Source organism: Pogona vitticeps, chromosome 5 (assembly GCF_051106095.1).
Source record: "Pogona vitticeps strain Pit_001003342236 chromosome 5, PviZW2.1, whole genome shotgun sequence".
NCBI lineage: Eukaryota > Metazoa > Chordata > Lepidosauria > Squamata > Agamidae > Pogona > Pogona vitticeps.
This window is the reverse complement of record NC_135787.1, coordinates 158,677,595-158,697,880: the sequence shown is the minus strand read 5'-3', so window position 1 is coordinate 158,697,880 and position 20,286 is coordinate 158,677,595. Positions and strand designations below refer to the sequence as shown.

The 20,286-nt window shown below is 38.9% G+C and overlaps 1 protein-coding gene across 5 annotated transcripts in view; it reads left to right on the top strand.

The window, feature by feature from the left end:
- Positions 1-20,012, top strand: part of BLTP3B (bridge-like lipid transfer protein family member 3B) — a 55,658-nt gene extending 35,646 nt beyond the window's left edge. For 2 of the 5 annotated variants that reach the window (XM_020803307.3, XM_020803309.3), the window contains exons 14-21: positions 824-2,286; positions 2,915-3,090; positions 5,353-5,480; positions 8,776-8,926; positions 10,512-10,768; positions 15,632-15,740; positions 17,806-17,987; positions 18,925-20,012. In XM_020803307.3, the coding sequence (XP_020658966.3) occupies positions 824-2,286; positions 2,915-3,090; positions 5,353-5,480; positions 8,776-8,926; positions 10,512-10,768; positions 15,632-15,740; positions 17,806-17,987; positions 18,925-19,053 (2,595 nt within the window). In that variant the 3' untranslated portion in view covers positions 19,054-20,012. The remainder of the gene's footprint in view (positions 1-823; positions 2,287-2,914; positions 3,091-5,352; positions 5,481-8,775; positions 8,927-10,511; positions 10,769-15,631; positions 15,741-17,805; positions 17,988-18,924) is intronic. The other 3 variants (XR_013536663.1, XM_078376068.1, XM_078376069.1) reach the window with 3 other exon arrangements.
- Positions 20,013-20,286: the final 274 nt, after the last annotated feature.

Here is a 20,286-nt window from a genome sequence, read left to right as displayed (position 1 = left end):
GTGCAAAAGATGCCTCCCGCAACAATCCATGAACAATTTCTTCATATTTTGGACGTCAGGAGAGCCCTCTCCTTTTATTTGTCATGAACGCAACCCTTTTGACATTCCCCATGCCTTTTTGTCAGTTATGAACTCTCTAACAAAGGTCTACAAGTCACCTCCCAGACAATCTCCCACTGGGTTGCCTCTACTATTCAGCTTGCATACCAGCTTGCTTGACAGCTGGTCCCTCAAGCTATTGACCCTCATTCCATCAGGGTGTTAGTGGCCTCTACAGCATTCCTATGTGGGGTGCCTCTCCCTGAAATCTGCAACCCAGCTACGTGGGCACAACCATCTACTTTCATCCGACATTAAAGACTAGATGTTTGACAAAAGTCTGATGTGGCATTCAGACATGCTGTTTTGGCTTCCACCTTAGTGTGACACCCTACTCCTGGGTAAGACAGCTTATCACCCACAGTGTGATTCACAGAGGCCACAAAGAAGAACGGCAGGTTGCTCACCTGTAATTGTAGTTCTTCAGGTGGACCTCTGTGATTCACAGATCCCACCCGACCTCCCCTCTGTCACGCCATGCAATATTTTTTTCTTGCGGTGGTTGACACAACTGAAGGGAGAGTCCTGACGCCAAGGTACTTATACCGAGAGGGAGGGGTCTATTCTAATGTGTTTTTTGCTACTGCAAAAGCTCTAGAATATTCCAAAGAGGCTCTGCGCAGGCGCGGATCACCCACAATGTGAATCACAGAGGCCCATTTGAAGAACTATAATTACAGGTGAGTAACCTGCGGTTCCTAACCATTGTTTGTTTTTATTGCAGTTCATAATTCCTTCTGAGAGGAAACAAAATCATAGGGATGACCCAAATGCAATTTCCATCCAGAGTTCTGAAGTGATTGCTACAAATACTAGACACTCGCCCAACTGTAGACACTCTGATTTGGAAGCAGTGTTTCAAAACTTTAAAGACTCTGAATTTTTCAGCAGAACTTTCACAAGTTTTCCAAAATCCCCGGACTGTTTTAATCTTTTGCATCCAATCTTCCAGCGACATGCTTATGAGCAAGATACAAAGATGCATGACATCTACAAAGGCTTTATTGTCCCCAGACTAAACAAATGTGCACTTAAAACATCTGCTGCTTCTGATGTCTGGGCAGTGCATTTCTCCCAGTTCTGGGTAGACTATGAAGGAATGAGGAGCGGGAAAGGAAGGCCAATAAGCTTTGTGGACTCATTCCCACTTACATTGTGGATTTGCCAGCCAACAAGATTTGAACAGTCACTTAAAGAGCCTTTCTCCTATGGGCACAAACTTCTTAATGTTGCAAAAAGTGATTCTAGTGACTTTGCTGGTCGATTACATCGTAAAAGACTTCTGAAAGAATATTATAGCACTGAGAAAGAAACCTTGACCAATGGTACAGAAAACCTGTGCCCTGTGAACAGTATTTCAGGATTCCCATCTACATGCTTTAGAACTGATGCAGATGTTCATGTTCTTGTTCACATTCAAAAACATGTGAGCATGCAGATCAACCACTACCAGTATCTTTTCTTACTCTACCTCCAAGAATCCCTAGTATTGCTCCTCGATAACCTAAGAAAAGATGTAGAGACTGTGACAGGAAAACCTGCTAAACAGGCAGATGTTTGTATTGGGATCTTGCTGAAAAGTGCAGACATTGCTCTGTTACTCCATCCACTGACACAGGGAACTGCTTGCAAATCTCCTGTTTTGGAAGAAGAAAGTCCAGTGGCTTCAGATCTCTCACCTGTGGAAAATGGAGAAATGTGTACATCAGAAAACAAGCTAATACCTCCTCATGCTGCCCAGATAGGCAACTTAGATACAAATGCTGATATTAGTAAAGCCATTCTGACAGATCCGCTTTTCAAATCAGACAGTGATACGGATTTGCGAAGAGGAAGTTCTTTCTCAGATGACGCATCAGAAAAACTGTTTGAAAAAATAAATGATGAAAATAGCAGTGGACTCTTCAGTAGAAGTGATTCAGAAGAAATTTGTGAGTCAGTAAGTGATAAGAGTAGCACATATGCCAGGGAACTGGTTAATGTTTTAAGTTGCAAAGAAGGTTCTATTGAGATGCTTACGGACAAGGAACATGACAAAAATGAGTTTGTGAATAAGGAAAGTGGAGTAGGAGGCACACTTCAGAAAGTTGCAGAGTTTGAATCTGATGTTTGGCAGTCTGAAGAGGTTGAAAATGACAAAGAAAAGTTGACCGCAGCCAAAATGCTTGTATTTCCACCTTCATTAAGGTATAGAAAATGTAATGGTTTGCTGGTTGTTTGCGTTCAGAGTTGAAATTAACATACTAAAGTAAAAGGCACTCCCATGTATTTCAAGACTTAAGCCTGTTCTGCATGTTACCATTGTTAGGACTTAGGAAGGGGGTTCTGTGTGATGGCTTCTCCTACATGCTAAGCATTTCTTCTGTAATAGGTGGAATATTTCTGTGCAAGTGCCAGCTGTCACCAGAAGTGTCTGGGAGGCAGGGCTTAAATGAATAAGACAGAACACCTGGCAAGATGTGACAAGAAAGGGAAGAAAACAGAGATCTTGAGGAATTATCATCAGGAGATAGGTGGTTAGAGTAGAGGAAGAATTCCCAGTATTTAGAAAAGATTTAGAAGGTGACATAGTTTACCTGCATAGTACATTCAAGCTCTAGTGATGGTAAAGCATCCCCAAGATGGTGATAGAGCCATGCAGATTGCATAGAAATACTCATCTAGAATACAGAAGTCCAAGCTGAATAAATTACACTGCTGGATTTCACTCTCAGAACTTCTACCATTTATATTTCCACCATTTGTTTTCAGTTTTGCTCTTTTGTAACTTTTTTCACCTTAAGTAATGATTTCCTAATATCTTTATATTAAAAAGTGGAAAGCCTAAGGAACCCTGCCAGTCCAATCTCCCTGCATTCTCTGTTTCTTATAAGAATATGAAGAAAAGTCCATCACAAGCCTCTTTGGATACCATTTCTACTGATAGCATGTTGTTGGAGGAACACTACTTGGAGAGTGATGGAAGTGATAGCCAAAGCTTTTTTGAAAGAGGTAAGGAAACTTACTATTCAACTCATTTTGGTGATTAAAAAAATCACTGCATGAAACAATCATTATCTATTTTGAGCTTCTTTCTTATTGTACTAATGTTTAGCACTGGCTTTAGTTTATATCTTTAAAATGAAATCAGTGGAGATATTTGGAGATTTCTGGGCTACAATGTTGGGATTATTCAGTGACTACCATTATAGAGAAAATGCTACACATTGTTACCTGGTCCCTTGAGTTTATAGGCTTGGTTTCCCATATAGGTGATGGGCTTCTATTTGACATTACTTGTCAACATAATTCATGCTAGCTAAGCAGACTGGATTCTTGTAATATAAATTGTGACTAAATTTTACCAGTTACTGGATAACCAAGTTTTTATTATATAAATCAGAGTGATTATGATTAAAATATATTTTTGTATCTAATTTAGTGTTTAAATGCTGATTTGAGAGAAATTTATAAGTTAAAATGCAAGCCAAATTTCAAAAGAACAACTTTTTTAGCCAGAGACAGAACCTTGTGGTATTAGATACATAGTTCTATTGTCTGCCTACCAGTTACTTCTGCAGTCTTTTTCTCATCTTGGGAACTGTCCTCCAAGAGCGTCTATCTGAGAATTGTAAATTTGTTGTCTTTGGCATTTTCCTAAATTGAGCGTGATAAATTAATAAAAGCAAAACATTTTTGAAAGTTAGAATGGCATCTTTGGCCTTTATGTTGCACAATGGTAGGCACTTACTCTTATTTCTTTAAATCTACCATTGTTGTGCTGACCAGCAAAAAGGAGGTGTATGTCTCTCAGCAGCATGCACAATTTATCACACTACTCAAAGCCTTCTCCCACAATAAGGGAAAGGAATTACCATGTTTTTCTGTATCTAAGACACTAATTTTTCCTAATATGTTTACACTAAAAATTGAGGGGTGTCTTATACATGGAAGTAAGCTGAGACAAGAACAAAACGGCCCATACCTTACCTCTGTAAAAAGGCTTCCTCCAATCACGAGTCGTATGGAACTAATGTCAGCTGATGCCAAACAAACCAGTTAGAACACACCTCATCAGAGGTGGAGCCTGGAGATGCAACAGGGATTCCTAGTGTCTGAGCATTCTGAGCCTAGAGGCTGAATCCTCAAAACTTAGTTTTCTTAATTTGTGGGGTAGAAAAGTGGGATGTGTGTCTTATAAATGGAAAAATATGGTACCGTATTTTTCCGTGTATGAGACATTACTTTTGTTTAAAATAAAAATTGAGGGTCCTCTTATACACGGAAGTAAGCCAAGGAGAGAACCGCACAATTGCAAAAGTGCCCAAACCTTGCCTCTGCAAACAGGCTTCTTTCAATCACAAGGCTTAGCTTACTACAGTCAGGAGACTTAGCTTTCTCCATTCATGAGCCTTATGTAACTGATGTCAGCTGATGCTGAACAAACCAATTGGAACACACTTTGGAGTTGGAGCATGTAGGCAGTGCTCAGATGCAACAGGAGCTGCTAATGTCCGAGTGTTCTGAGCCCAGAGGCTGAATAAAGTTAAAGTGCAATGCATAATATGACAGTACTGGTATGTAAATGTTGCCTAATTACTAAATAAAAATGGGTTCCATTTTATGTTTAAAATACTGATTTCTTAATTTTGGGTTAGAAAAGGGGAGTGTCTTATACATGGGACATCTTATACATGGAAAAATATGGTTCATTTAAATGAACAGGGATACCTTTTAGAAACTTTTTAAATCCTATTGATTCAGGAGTTCTTCCATTATTATGGATGCTTAAACACTTTAAGCTACCAGCAAAGTAACCCCTCAAATCTTTAGCTTAAAAGACTCTTTGAGAATTGTTCATTGCACTCTAAAATAGGAGATAATTTCTAACACATTCCTGTAATTTGGGTGGCAGCAAAACTTCTACTTTCTCTACAATATTCCTGGGTTACAGTGGTTATGTCATGACTAGACAGAAGAAACAAAAGTCTTGATGGTCAATATGCCGTATCTGTAAAAAATTAAGTAATGGATCTGGGGATGAGGTGGAGAGTATGAGGTAATGAGGTAAAAATATTTGAAATCTCTAGGTTCTTTTGTAGCTTACTTTTCTTTAGTTATTTTGTAGCTAGTTTAATATGCATTGCATGTCCTCGTGTGATACACTGTCCCCCACTTTTAAAGCTGGTGACAATAGCGTAAAGTAGCTTTATGAATGAATATACAGAACAAATCTAAATACGTCTATTTTTAAAAATATCTTGACTATACAAGCGATCATGTCAAGCAGACCAGCGGAAAACACTCCTGATGAAAGTACAGTGATGGAGAATTGTGGTGGACCTTCTCCCGATGACCTCAGTGCAGCTTCAGAGGGTGCTCAGGAGGCTAGCGAAGAAATGGTAATGTTCTCCAAATGCGGAGGCCATTTTTACACTTTTCAGTGAGGTGGGCCTGTTTGAACAATTCTTTGTTTAGGAATACTCCATTACTACTACTCTCAAAGTAAATAGGTTGATGGGAATGAATGCAAGAGATAGGGCAATGAATTTTGTTTGGTTGAAATTGGGTGGGGAGGAGCTGTCATGTGTGGGAGGAGCCTTTAATTATTGCTACCCTAGAAGAAAAGTGTATATTAAATAGTGGTTCAGTTTACTAATTCTGAAATTAGCAAGTGGCTATCAAATATTTGCTTAAGAATAGTGCTCAAAATACTGGGAGCTCCGGGGCTTTTGCGTCCCCTGGTCTTTTCTAGCTGTCTTTTCTCCTAGGGATCTATATGGTCATTATTGCTGGTGGATTTAATTAGCCACTCTTATACAGTACACACATTTTCTCCTATAATTGAGACACTGCTTAGAGCAGAACAGTTTCATTGCTATTTATAGCTTTTTCTGATTATTTTATTTATTTATTTATTAAATTTATACCCCACCCATCCAGACACAAGTCTACTCTGGGCAGCTAACAATAAAAATGGAATAAAAACAGTATAATAAAATAAAAAGCAACAATAGTAATTATTAAGAGAACACACACTTTTTGAATGGGTAGAGAATAAACAGACTACAGCAGACTTTTGAAAGGGAAGGAATAAATCAAGGCAAAGTTATTTATTACTAATATTAATTTGACTGGGTGTTGTATGACTGTAACAATTTGATGAATTACTGTGATACGAGAGGTCCTGTGGGATGGCTTAACAATAATCTAATGGTGTTTTTATTTAAGTTCTCCCTTATAATATTCCATGGCAGTGTACAATAAAATGGCAGTGCTAAGAGTGGTCTTAAAAAAAAAGCTCATTCCTACATTTCCTCAGTCATATTAGATAATGGACAAAGAGTACAGTTGCAAATAAAAAGTGTCAGTATTATGCAGATCTAGGGAAAACAGGGTTGATGAAAGTAAACAACACATCAAAGCATACATTGTGTTGGAGCCTTCTGAACTTCCATACATCCCCCCAACAACATCTCCTGTATTCTTAAATCCTGGTAAGATGCAAAGAGTACACAATATCGCATACATTACCAAACTACATATAATTTAATATTTTAAGTTTTGCTTAGAAGCAAAGTGTGACATTTGCCCCTTGTGGCCCCTGTTTACCTCCCCAAAACAGAGAGCTCACGAAGGCAAACCAGAAAAAAACACCTTTTCACACACTGCCACCAGTTGATTTCTTTATCGGTGTACTTTTCTTAGGAAAGACGAAGATCCATTCATCACTGTCTTTTGAATAAAACAGGTTTATTGATTACAGATGTTTCTATAATAATTTATAAGTATCTTCAGGTTCATCAAGCATCCATAACAATCTTCTATATTATCTTACAGGTTACTATTCACTCCTCAGACTAATCACTCCTCAGATTCCCAAACTAACTCTCTCCCTCTTCCTCGCTAACTCTGACTCAACTCTCCCCCTTCTCCTCTCAGGCTCCGCCTTTTAACATCTCTAGTGGCCCCACCTCTCAACCACATCAGCATAAATCATGAATAATGCCTGACTTAATTTAACATAATAAGAGTGAACGCCACACAAAGTAGTAACCATTGCAGCTGAGTTAGGATATTTATGACCAGTCCCCATCACTTTATGGGCTGCTTTTTTATACACAGAGAGGCTTTGCAAATGATCTTAAACTGTAAGTACATTACAGCAGTCAAGATAAAAACAATATCAGATAGAAAACAGTTGTAATTAGGGGTATGGTCATATCAATATATGGATGACACCCAGTTCCATCAGAGTATAAGAAAGCTATTGACATTCTGATTCTGAACTTTGCCTCCAAAAATTGAGGCTGGTTGTAAGCCAGTTGAATGTGACCAGATTAAGGCTTGAAAGGTGTTCAACCTGGCTTGACAGGACTCCTCTTGGAGACTAGCATGTTGGATCTATTTATGGCTAGCAGGAGTAGCTAGGGAGAGCTTTTTGGGGGAAATGCTTTTAAATTTCTTAGAGTACTGCACCGCTGACCATCTCTGTCAAATGTCATATCTGACTACTGTGACAGAGATGCTTCTGTTGCATCATGTAATTGAGCACTCTTTGAGGAGTGTTTAAAAACTGAAACTGGTCCAGGATGTGGCAGGGGAACTACTGACTAAAACTAGAAACTGGAAGCATGTGACTTCCTTATTACTCTCATTTCCATTGCTTGCAAGCCTAGTTCAAGTTATGATCTAAAGCTCTAAACTCATGTGACCTAAAATATGAAACTATCTGTATTCTCTGTGTCTTAATGGAAGGCAATAAAATGGAAGTAGTTGGCCGTTACTCTTATACTGTGAAAATTCTAGACAACTTCTTGGGTGGTCTTTAATTTACATTCATACTAGCATGGGTGCATTTGCTTGGGCATGGGAAAGGGTCTTCATAGTGGTGAGCTGTCAATCTTTTTCATAACTGATTGAGTTAAGTATCTGGCTCTGGAGCCAGAGGTTGCTTTTTCATGCAAGGAGAGCCAACCTATGTGGCCTTGGGCACGCCCCGGGATGCTAAGAATGATAATCCACTTATGAATACTCCTTTGGTAGAAAACCCTGAAAGAGGTCACCATAAGCCAGAATTGACTTGACAGCACACTATTATTATTATTATTATTATTATTATTGTTGTTGTTGTTGTTGTTGTTGTTGTTGTTGTTGTTGTTGTTGTTGTTGTTGTTGTTGTTGTTGTTGTTCTTTTCTTCTTCTTCTTCTTCTTTTTCTTCTTCTTCTTCTTCTTCTTCTTCTTCTTCTTCTTCTTCTTCTTCTTGTTAGATAGAAATCTTCATTAGTTTAATTTTGATGTTGTAGCTTTTTAAATGTGAGCTGCCTTGGATGTATCATACAGAAAGCAGGATAAACATTCTGTTAATAAATATCTTGAAAATAATAGGCCAAAGCAAGAATGCTGCTGGCATTGAAGGATAAAACAGTTGAAATTAATTTGTACATTGGCTATGTCCTATTTAATTGCAGCTATGAGCAATTTTGTCTTCAAAGAGGGTAGCAGAGGTTCTCAGTGGGTACAGAACTAAAATTAATATAATCTTTTTAAAAATTGTAAGTTGTCTTCTGTAGTTTTGAATTTAAGTTACTTAAATTGATTCTTTATAGTATTAGTGTAGTCATTTGAAAAAGTTGGTGACAGCATCTGAGACTATACAGATTAATTACTAATTAGTATTTTAATTTTATTGACAGATGTCTGTTGTGGTTTTCAAAATTTTTAGTATAAATGGTGAAATTGATCTCAGAGGTGAAGATACAGAAGTGTGCATTCAAGTAAATCAAGTGAAACCAAATCAGTTAGGCAATATCAGTGTTCGACATTATCTCTGCAATCGAACAGCAGGTAAGAACAAATATAATATTTTTTTAAAAACTGATACTTTATAAAAAGCTGCTTATACTGCCTTTTTAAGGATTTATTTTAAATTAATAAGTTGGTCACTACTTCTGTAATTAGAACATTGGTTCCTAAACTGGGGTGTGTATTTTCCTTTGGGAACATGAAGAAATTCCAGAAGGAGGCACAAAGATGTGAGACTTTGTATATATAAATAATATAAAATCTTAAATGTATTTCTGTGAGAGATATTGTTAGTAGAATTTAGAGTCACTCTAGAAAAACTACTTGTGCTAATTTTAAATTTAAAATAAGGTTTGTTATGTCTTTTTAATTTTTTATTTTAAATTACAAATTTGTGTTATTGCTGAAAGGAGATGAAAGAAGAGTTGGGGAGGGATGTGGTTTTTGGAAAGATAAAAATGGGGCATGATGTTAACTATTTTGGAAACAAAGTTCATTTCTAGTGGTCTTGTAAAAGTATCTATGTCCACCTTCTGAAATCATTCAGAATCTGGAATTTTTCGCAGATTTTCCAATCTTTCATAACAATTACAGTGGTGTCCCGCATAGCAAGGTTAATCCTCGCTTTGAGGAAACATCGCTAAACGGGACGCAAAATGCCATTGGAACGCATTAAACTTAGTTTAATGTGTTCCAGTGGCTTCTATACTCACCGTTAAGCAAAGTTTCCTCATAGCGCCACTTTTGCGCCCCCGGTAAGCGAGGGCAGGGCGCGAAAATGGTTGCGGCGGCCATTTTGGGTCGTCCGGCGGCCATTTTGGAGCCGCTGAACAGCTGATTTCCCGGCGTTGCAATGCAAAGATCGGTAAGCGAAAAGGATGTGTGCCCCTCAAATCTATAATTTGGTTGTTATAATCAGCAGGGGAAAATTGCCAAGCCTCAGAAGCATCCTGGAAGCTGCCGCTTTCATCTCCACTGGCCCCGCGGAGGGGAAGGGGGAGCCTCCAAAGGGTCCGAGAGTGCCTTCCAGGACCCTTCGGAGGCTCCCCTACCCCGATCCCCATGGGGCCAGCGGGGGTGAAATTGCGACGTTCCAGGATGAAAGCCTCAGAAGCGTCCTGGAAGCTGGCAATTTCATCTCCGCTGGCCCCGCGGAGGGGCAGGGGGAGCCTCCAAAGGGTCCGAGAGTGCCTTCCAGGACCCTTCGGAGGTTCCCCCCACCCCTAGCGGGGGCAACAGCGCAACTTTCCAGGACCCTTCAGAGGCTTGGAAAGCCTCAGAAGGGTCCTGGAAGCTGGCAATTTTCCCCTGCTGGCCCCGCAGGGGAAGCCTCAGAAGGGTCCTGGAAGGCACTCTTGGACTCTTCCGAGGCTTCCCCCATCTCCACCTGCACGGGCCCAGCGGGCTGAAATTGCCAGAATATTTTTTTCCTGCTTTCCTCCCCTGAAAATGAGCTGCGTCTTATGGAGAGGTATGTCTTACGGAGTGAAAAACACAGTAACCTTGTGTTGGCTGTTTCAAAGTGGAATGCTCATTAAATAAATACCATTTTGGAAAAGAGGGTATCTGCAGATGCATTTCACCTCCTATAAGTGGTTGACCTGATGCTGTACTGTTTTTGTCACAGGTTCAGATCCTAAATCTGTGACCGGGCCAGTTAAATCAGCACCTGAAATAAGACTGAGATGGGAAAGTGGACCCAGTGCTATAAAATACTCATTGCTTTGTGAGAAAAATGGGTTTCTACAGTGTCATATAGAAGATCTCAGCACTGATTTTTTAACTTCTTCACTCATGAACATTCAGCGTTTTTTGGAAGATGAAATGGTTGCAGAAGTGATGCCTATGAAAATTAAAATTACTAATACAAGAATCAACTTAAAAGTATGTCATTTCGAAATGAATCTAGGCTTATTTCAGATAGAATATGATTTTTCTCCACCTACTTTACATTAAATGTTCTAAGATCTGTAGAATGCTTTCAGTCAGGCACTGTTGGGGGTGAACTGGATTTATACAGAACTGTCCCAGTTCTATATTATATGTTTTCTTTAAGTAAATGGCAGTGGATGATTAGTTTCATGTAGTTCTCTCCCATCAGTGGTTGTTTATTTAAAGATTTATTCTTCACATCTGCTTAGTAGCTGAACAGCATTTTGGCAGTATTATAGCCCAAAGTGAGAACCTTGCCTTGTTTTGTGGAAATGTGGTTGTATGCTGGGAAGTATATTCTGAAGTGAACTATCTGCAGTGTAAAGACTTTTCCAGTAAAATTGCTCTAATACAATGATCTATGATTGTAAAGCTCAATTGCATTTTTTTTTTACCCTTAGTATCTTTTCTGTTAAGGCAGTGTTCAAACCTGTCTGCACATAAAGATGAGAAGCAGCATTGCTGTTCGTTCCTCTTGTAAAAATATTTGAAACAAAACAAAGCAACTGAGGTTGGGAGTGTGATTTAGTGCAAGAGAGAATAAACACACTGTTTAATAATGTATAATAATAAAATTAAAATATTCCATTAATTAAAAAAGAAGTACTATAATATAACATGACTGTAATTAGTTGGTGTTGGGCTGCTTTAAACAAATGTTCAAATGTGTATTTCCCTGATACAAGTGCACTATCTGTTTTCTACCAAAAGAGGTCATCTGGGTGGTACATGAGGCAGTAGGCATACAAAAATTCCAGGTATTCTTGCTCCCTGACCTAAAAATGAATATTTTGGTATAACCAGTACTAATCCTCTCCTGGCTTCCTAGGTTTTACTTAAGCTGTGGTATTCTACCAGCCTGTCCATTCTATTTTTAGTTTTAAAAAATAGAAGGCATGCTGAGAGACATACGTACCGTCAACCCGCTCTTATTAGTACTATACAATTCCTAAGTCCATCTGAGTGAAAAATGCAAAATTAGGGAAGATATTAAGGAGATGTGTACGTTTCACCACTTATTCAATAATTGGCAGGCCAGGCTTCATGCTTTGCCTTTTAAAAACATTTAATAAATAATACAATCTGTTTTCACCAACGTATCTTGAAATAGTAACAAAGGACACTTTTGTGCAATTTCATCCTGTCTTTTCCTGACTTTATGTGTGTGTGTGTGTGTGTGTGTGTGTGTTTAGTCGTTTAGTCGTGTCCGACTCTTCGTGACCCCATGGACCAGAGCACGCCAGGCCCTCCTGTCTTCTACTGCCTCCCGGAGTTGTGTCAGGTTCATGTTGGTTGCTTCGCAGACACTGTCCAGCCATCTCATCCTTGGTCGTCCCCTTCTCCTCTTGCCATCACACCTTCCTAACATCAAGGTTTTTTCCAAGGACTCTTTTCTTCTCATGAGATGGCCAAAGTACTGGAGCCTCAGCTTCAGGATCTGTCCTTCAAGTGAGCATTCAGGGTTGATTTCCTTTAGAACTGATAGGTTTGTTCTCCTTGCAGTCCAGGGGATTCTCAAGAGCCTCCTCCAGCACCACAATTCAAAGGCATCAATTCTTCGGCTGTCTGCTTTCTTTATGGTCCAGCTCTCACTTCCATACATCACGACGGGAAAAACCATAGCTTTGACTATTCGGACTTTTGTTGGCAAGGTGATGTCTCTGCTTTTCAAGATGCTGTCAAGATTTGTCATCGCTTTCCTCCCAAGAAGAAGGCGCCTTTTAATTTCAGGGCTGCTGTCTCCATCTGAAGTAATCATGGAGCCCAGGAAGATAAAATTTGACACTGCCTCCATATCTTCCCCTTCTATTTCCCAGGAGGTGATGCGACCAGTGGCCATGATCTTAGTTTTTTTGATGTTGAGTTTCAGACCGTTTTTTGCACTCTCCTCTTTCACTCTCATTACAAGGTTCTTTAATTCCTCCTCACTTTCTGCCATCAGAGTGGTATCATCTGCATATCGGAGGTTGTTGATATTTCTTCCGGCAATCTTAATTCCGGCTTGGGTTTCTTCCAGTCCAGCCTTCCGCATGATGTATTCTGCATATAAGTTAAATAAGCTGGGGGACAATATACAGCCTTGCCGTACTCCTTTCCCAATTTTGAACCACTCAGTTGTTCCATGACCAGTTCTAACTGTTGCTTCCTGTCCCACATATAGGTTTCTCAGGAGACAGATAAAGTGGTCAGGCACTCCCATTTCTTTAAGAACTTGCCATAGTTTGCTGTGGTCCACACAGTCAAGGGCTTTCGCATAGTCAATGAAGCAGAAGTAGATATTTTTCTGGAACTCTCTGGCTTTCTCCATAATCCAGCGCAAGTTAGCAATTTGGTCTCGAGTTCCTCTGCCTCTTCGGAATCCAGCTTGTACTTCTGGGAGTTCTCGGTCCACATACTGCTGAAGCCTACCTTGTAGGATTTTGAGCATAACCTTGCTAGCGTGCGAAATGAGTGCAATTGTACGGTAGTTGGAGCATTCTTTGGCACTGCCTTTCTTTGGGATTGGGATGTAGACTGATCTTTTCCAATCCTCTGGCCACTGTTGAGTTTTCCAAACTTGCTGGCATATTGAATGTAGCACCTTAACAGCATCATCTTTCAAGATTTTAAATAGTTCAACTGGAATGCCATCACCTCCACTGGCCTTGTTGTTAGCCAGGCTTTCTAAGGCCCACTTGACTTCGCTCTCCAGGATGTCTGGCTCAAGGTCAGCAACTACATTGTCTGGGTTGTCCAGGATATCCAAATCTTTCTGATATAATTCCTCTGTGTATTCTTGCCACCTCTTCTTGACGTCTTCTGCTTCTGTTAGGTCCCTCCCATTTTTGTCTTTTATCATGTTCATCTTTGCGCAAAATGTTCCTCTAATATGTCCAATTTTCCTGAACAGATCTCTGGTCTTTCCTTTTCTGTTATCTTCCTCTATTTCTTTGCATTGTTCATTTAAGAAGGCCCTCTTGTCTCTCCTTGCTATTCTTTGGAAGTCTGCATTCAAGTTTCTATAACTTTCCCTATCTCCCTTGCATTTTGCTTCCCTTCTCCTCTCTGCTATTTCTAAGGCCTCGTTGGACAGCCACTTTGCTTTCTTGCATTTCCTTTTCTTTGGGATGGTTTTCGTTGCTGCCTCCTGGACAATGTTACGAGCCTCTATCCAAAGTTCTTCAGGCACTCTGTCCACCAAATCTAGTTCCTTAAATCTGTTCTTTACTTCCACTGTGTATTCATAAGGGATTTGGTTTAGATTATACCTGAGTGGCCCAGTGGTTTTTCCTAATCTCTTCAGTCTAAGCTTGAATTTTGCTATGAGAAGCTGATGATCAGAACCGCAGTCAGCTCCAGGTCTTGTTTTTGCTGACTGTATAGAGCTTCTCCATCTTTGGCTGCAGAGAATATAATCAATCTGATTTCGATATTGCCCATCTGGTGATTTCCATGTATAGAGTCGCCTCTTGTGTTGTTGGAAAAGAGTGTTTGTGATGACCAGCTTATTCTCTTGACAAAACTCTATTAGCCTTTGCCCTGCTTTGTTTTGAACTCCAAGGCCAAACTTCCCTGTTGTTCCTTTTATCTCTTGGCTCCCTACTTTAGCATTCCAGTCCCCTAGAATGAGAAGAACATCTTTCTTTGGTGTCAGTTCTAGAAGGTGTTGTAAATCTTCATAGAATTGTTCAATTTCAGTCTCCTCAGCAATGCTGGTTGGTGCATAAACTTGGATTATTGTGATGTTGAATGGTCTGCCTTGGATTCGTATTGACATCATTCTATCATTTTTGAGATTGTATCCCATTACAGCTTTTCCCACTCTTTTGTTGACTATGAGGGCTACTCCATTCCTTCTACGGGATTCTTGCCCACAATAGTAGATATGATAATCATCTGAGCTGAATTCGCCCATTCCTGTCCATTTTAGTTCACTGATGCCCAGGATGTCGATGTTTATTCTTGCCATCTCCTGTTTGACCACCTCCAGCTTCCCAAGGTTCATAGATCTTACATTCCAGGTTCCTATGCAGTATTTTTCTTTGCAGCATTGGATTTTCCTTTCACTTCCAGGCACGTCCACAGCTGAGCGTCCTTTCGGCTTTGGCCCAACCACTTCATTAGCTCTGGAGCTACTTGTACTTGTCCTCCGCTCTTCCTCAGTAGCATGTTGGACGCCTTCCGACCTGAGGGGCCCATCTTCCAGCGTCATATCTTTTAGCCTTTTGTTTCTGATCATGGGGCGTTCTTGGCAAAGATACTGGAGTGGCTTGCCATTTCCTACTACAGGTGGATTGCGTTTAGTCGGAACTCTCCACTATGTCCTGTCCGTCTTGGGTGTCCCTGCACGGCATAGCCCATAGTTTCTCTGAGTTACTCAAGCCCCTTCGCCACGACAAGGCAGCAATCCATGAAGCAGCAATCCATGACTTTATGTGGACAGTGTAATCTCTGGATCCATGTAGTGCAGTATATTATATGCTGAACTGCTGGACAGCTCAGTTTTTTAGGTATCCAGCTATGGAGCCAGAGGTTGGGAGTTTGATTCTCCACTGTGCCTCCTTGACAGGGACTGGACTCAATGATCCATAGGGTCCTTTCTAGCTGTGCAGTTATAAGATTATTAGACCAGTAGATCCAGAGATTGTGGAGCTAACCAATAGTGTTTCAGCCACTGTGATCCACTTGAGTATACAATGAATATAAAGACAGAACTGTGGTGCCTCTGTCTTTAATCAATTAGGACAGAAGTTTGCAATCTATTTGGGCTGGTGGGCACATTTGGAATTTGTCCTTTTATGCAATCAAGCATTTTTATTGCTTTTCTTTTTCAAGGATGACACCCCACGTGACAATCTGACTGCTCCTGAATCAGTCCCTATAACACTGCATATTGACCTACTTATTCTAGAAAGGAAAGATGATGGTTCCTTTTGCATCAGAGGTATGTCTGTCTTGATTTCCGTACTTATTTTTAATATTGATATACACTGTGGAAGTACCTGAACTGAGGAACTGGTTAGTAGAAACCCACATTGTTAGACCACATTCATTTCAGTTGTCTAATAAACTGCTAATTTGTTACTATCAGAAGATTAGTATGATATTTTTAATATTCAATAGTTGAGTGTTACTAATGAAGGCATAAGATTGATTGATTGATTTAAAATATGTTTACCCCACCTTTCTCCTTTAAAAGGACCCAGGGTGGCTTATATCATTAAAATACAATATTTAAAAGGTAAAAACACTAAATATACAAATATTTTTAAAAGAATCAAACAAATACAACACTAAAAATGTTAAACAAAATCAACACCAAAAAGCAGATTCAAAGCACTTTGTTTAAAGCCCCTCTCAGATTGCCAGTCACTAAGGGAAAGTGTTTTTGAAGAGAAATGTCTTCACCTGCTTGTGGAAGGATAGGAAAGATGGGGCCAGCCTGGCCTGCCATGAGACGGAGTCCCAGAGTTTGGGAGCAGCCATAAGGAAGGCTCTATCCTGTGTTTCCATCAAATGCACCTGCGAAGCTGGCGCGACAGGCTCAAAAAGGGAGATGGAGTCCGTCAACCTAAGTGTCATGGCCAAAAACACTATGACGTATCATGGAAATAAGTCTTATAGCATGACTTTCTATAGGTTAAAAAAAATCAAGAATACTGTGTATTACTGTTGGGGTGCAATACATCCCAGATCTCGTCAATGACATAGCACAGCAATCTTTTTCTTAAAAATACTGTTCAAATCAGTTGGCAAGTCTAGCTGGAACAAAGTAGGCAATACCACAGACAAGATCAGGCAGATCTGCTGGAGATCAGTTGTGAATTTTGAGCTCCCATCAGTACATCATTTCAGTCTTTCAGAAGTACCGTATTCCCCCGAAAAAAAGACAGGGTCTTATACTAATTTTTGCTCCAAAAACACATTAGGACTTATTTTCAGAGGATGTTTTATTTTACAGTCATGTCATCATCTTCTGGTTGCTGCACAATGCTGCACAATGGTGGAGGGTGGGATTTCACTTAACTGGGGCTTATTTTTGGGGTAGGGCTTATATTACAAGCATCCTGAAAAATCATAATAGGGCTTATTTTCAGGTTAGGTCTTATTTTTGGGAAAACAGGGTAGCCAGGCCACCTTCATGCCAATCACTGCTACTCTGCCAAGTTTCAGAGCAATCTACCAACTTTCTCTGACATATAAAAGCTATTGCCCCTTCCTTATTTCCAGTTGCAATGGTAGAACATGGTTCATCTGATTAAGTCTTAGCACTGAGATACTCCAGCAGCCCAGTAATTGCAGAAGTCAGATATCTTGAATTGAGAAGTTGTTACGTGGCTTGATTTTGTCAGTCTAAATGCAGGTGTATAGTTCTAAGAAAGTTTTAACAATAAACCGAAAAAAAATTCTACCAGAGTGTCTTGATGTGAGATTATGTTTGTACATAAATGGATGTGGATAGTACTTCAAGATAACCAGTGTGCTGTATTGGATAATGCGATGGACTAGAACTCAGGAGGCCTGGGTTTGAATCCCCGCTCAGCCATGGAAGCTCACTGGAGTGTGGAACTGGTAAAAGCCACTTGTTAAATGTGAGTCCTGGTAGGGTCACTATAAGTCGGTTCTGACTTGACAACAAAGAGCAACAAATAGCACTTTAACTACCCGAATCTGTGGTTTTTCATTTCTTTTGTGTTTGTATGTGGATATGCATCTTCAAAATGCCTTGATTAGAGAAATTTCTATTCAGTATGGAATAATTAGTAACTCTTATTACTTGGACTGGTCTTGCTTTAGTATTGTGGTACTATTACTATAGTATTGCTTTACCATTCTGATGCTGATGAATAACAACAAAAAGTTTTTTCTAAAAAAGTTTTCTCTGTGTTCACATCCTTATGATTACAATTCAATTTATTTTTATATTGACATTATGCAATTTATTAAGTTGCTTTGATCGGTTGCTGTGTTAGTGTAAAAACGTTAATTTTCTGTTTTCTCTTAAACAGATAACCGCATACTTAGTAGTGATTTACCAAAGAATAAGACCAGTGCAAGTTCAAGTGATCAGGCTGCTGAAGTTAGTACGCATACAAAACAGAACTATCTCTCCCAAGCCACACAAACATCTCCAGAAATTACTAGATCTCCTAATGTGTTGAGGTCACTCTCTGATTCAGTTAAAGAGCAGGTAATCATTAATCTATATGTGTTTTTATAAATATGTATTTGTAGTAAGGAGAACAATCAAAATTATTGTTTGCACTGTAAAACAAAGTACAAACTTCTCTGAAAGATACTTGAAGCATGTACTTGAGTTGCTTTAGCCTCGTGTCTCCTGGAGATATTGGAAGAGCATATGGTGCTAGAGAGGCCACTATGTGCCCTTTAGAATTTTCTGGCAGAGGTTAAATACCTCTGAGGAGGTTCCCTTTTTTTAATACGAGTGACCTCCTGTCCTTCTCCCAATATAACCCATCAGTCAGTGATCAGTGTAGTTTCTGTGCAAAACCCATTCTGAAAATCAAATTAAGATGCCACTGTTTTCTGCTTTAATTGCATGTTTATTTTATTTTTTTATTTTTTATTTATTTATTTATTTTGGACTTATATACCGCCCCATAGTGCTACAAGCACTCTCCGGGCAGTTTACAATTTCATTATACAGGCTATAAATTGCTTTGAAGTGTAGCAATAGTGAGATTACAGTGGAAGTGAGTGTATTCATATGTGAGAGTGCCATGTAAATTAGCATACTCCAACACTACAAGCAGTGGGGAAAGAATTTTTTATAGCTTTAAAAATGTATAATTAGTACATAATTATTTTATTTTTGTAGCAATTTTCATCGTACTCTTGTGGTTGTGTCTGTAAAATTTACCATGTTTATTGCCTTGCTTATTTTCATTTTATAGATTATTTTTGCAGCAAAGCCAGCGCTGGCAAAATGTTTACAAAGCATTATGTAAAAGCAGAGACACAAGTGGTATTACGTCTTTTCAGATAATTGATATTTTTGATAACTTTTGTTGGGAAGGCACTATAGCTTATAAAAACCCTTCTTGCCAAAACTAATCTAGCAGTACATAGGAAAACTAAAGCCTGTATTTTCTACTTAATTATTTCAGCTTATTGAAGAAAATGAATGTCTGAAACAGGAATTAGCCAAAGCTAAGATGGCGCTTGCTGAAGCTCACTTGGAGAAAGACACTTTACTTCACCGTCTAAAAAGGATGAATAATGAAAATAAGCAGTAGCAGACTCCATCTATAGCTCAGGAGCAAAAAGGGATGCATTTCAGACAGCTTTTTTTTCTGGTTTTTTTTTTAATGAGCTCAGAACAAAATTTCTGTGGAACATATAGTTATGTGAATAACTATAAAGGTTTAGAATGTCTTTCTTTTTTTAGTTCTGGTTTTAAACTATGATGCAGGGAGAATCAGTTTCTACTGTAAGTTACTAATTTGTTAATAGATGGTGGCATGAATAAATGAGTAAAGTGTACCACATGTTATCAATAAGATATCTTCATTTGTGAAGATAAAAATCTTTTATTGTTAGTAGGAGAACACTATTTGGGGAAGATTAAATTTGCACTATGTATATAGTTGGACATTAGGTGGTCCACTATAGCTACTAAAACCATCTAGAGACTGGTCTTTAACATAAGCAGAATTTGTCTGGGGAAAAGCACCCCACCGCATGCCCAAATTCTTAAAAGGTGTTAATTTGCAAAAACCATAGTATTGTAAGAATGCTGTCACTGCAGAAAATGGGAAAACATTCTAGCAGTGCAGGAGCAATGCAAATACTGGGTTCCATTTTATCTGCAACTTGTGGCTATTTTTGAGGAGCTTTGGAGTATTGCTTAGTCCACTAGATAGCAGCTTTCTCATTATGTTATAGAAAGGAAGAGTCCAGGACTCTCTTAATGATGATCATTAGTCATTTGTAGACAGTCTTTACTCTTGATCTGGTACCAGTGCATTTTAAAAACCTTTAACAGTTTTATCTTTGTAAAAATTGTAATCTAGCTGTACATTAATATGCTTGATAAGAAAAGTTTTAATTATAATTGTCATATCAAACGTGTGAAATTCCATAAAAATAAAAAGTTGCGTTTTAAACCATGGGTTACCTGTAAAAATTGAAATTCTAATTTTCAGCTGAAAATTGCGATAAATGTATAAATAAAAAACTACAAACTTGTGCAAAAGGGTGCAGTACGTTTTTTAAACTATGTGTTAAAAACACACACTTCCTGGAAAATTCACTTAAGGTATATAACTGAATAATTTACTTGAAAACATTACTATATTCCTTGTGTCTGAATTATACAGTATTTTTGTGAATAGAGGGTATCTTTTTAATATTTGTTTTAAAAGCACAAACAAGAATCCGAATATCTAAAAGCTGGTGGAAAACTCTATGGGAAAATGAAAAACTGGCTTGAGTGGAACTAATTTTAATTGATACTTTTTCTTTGATGT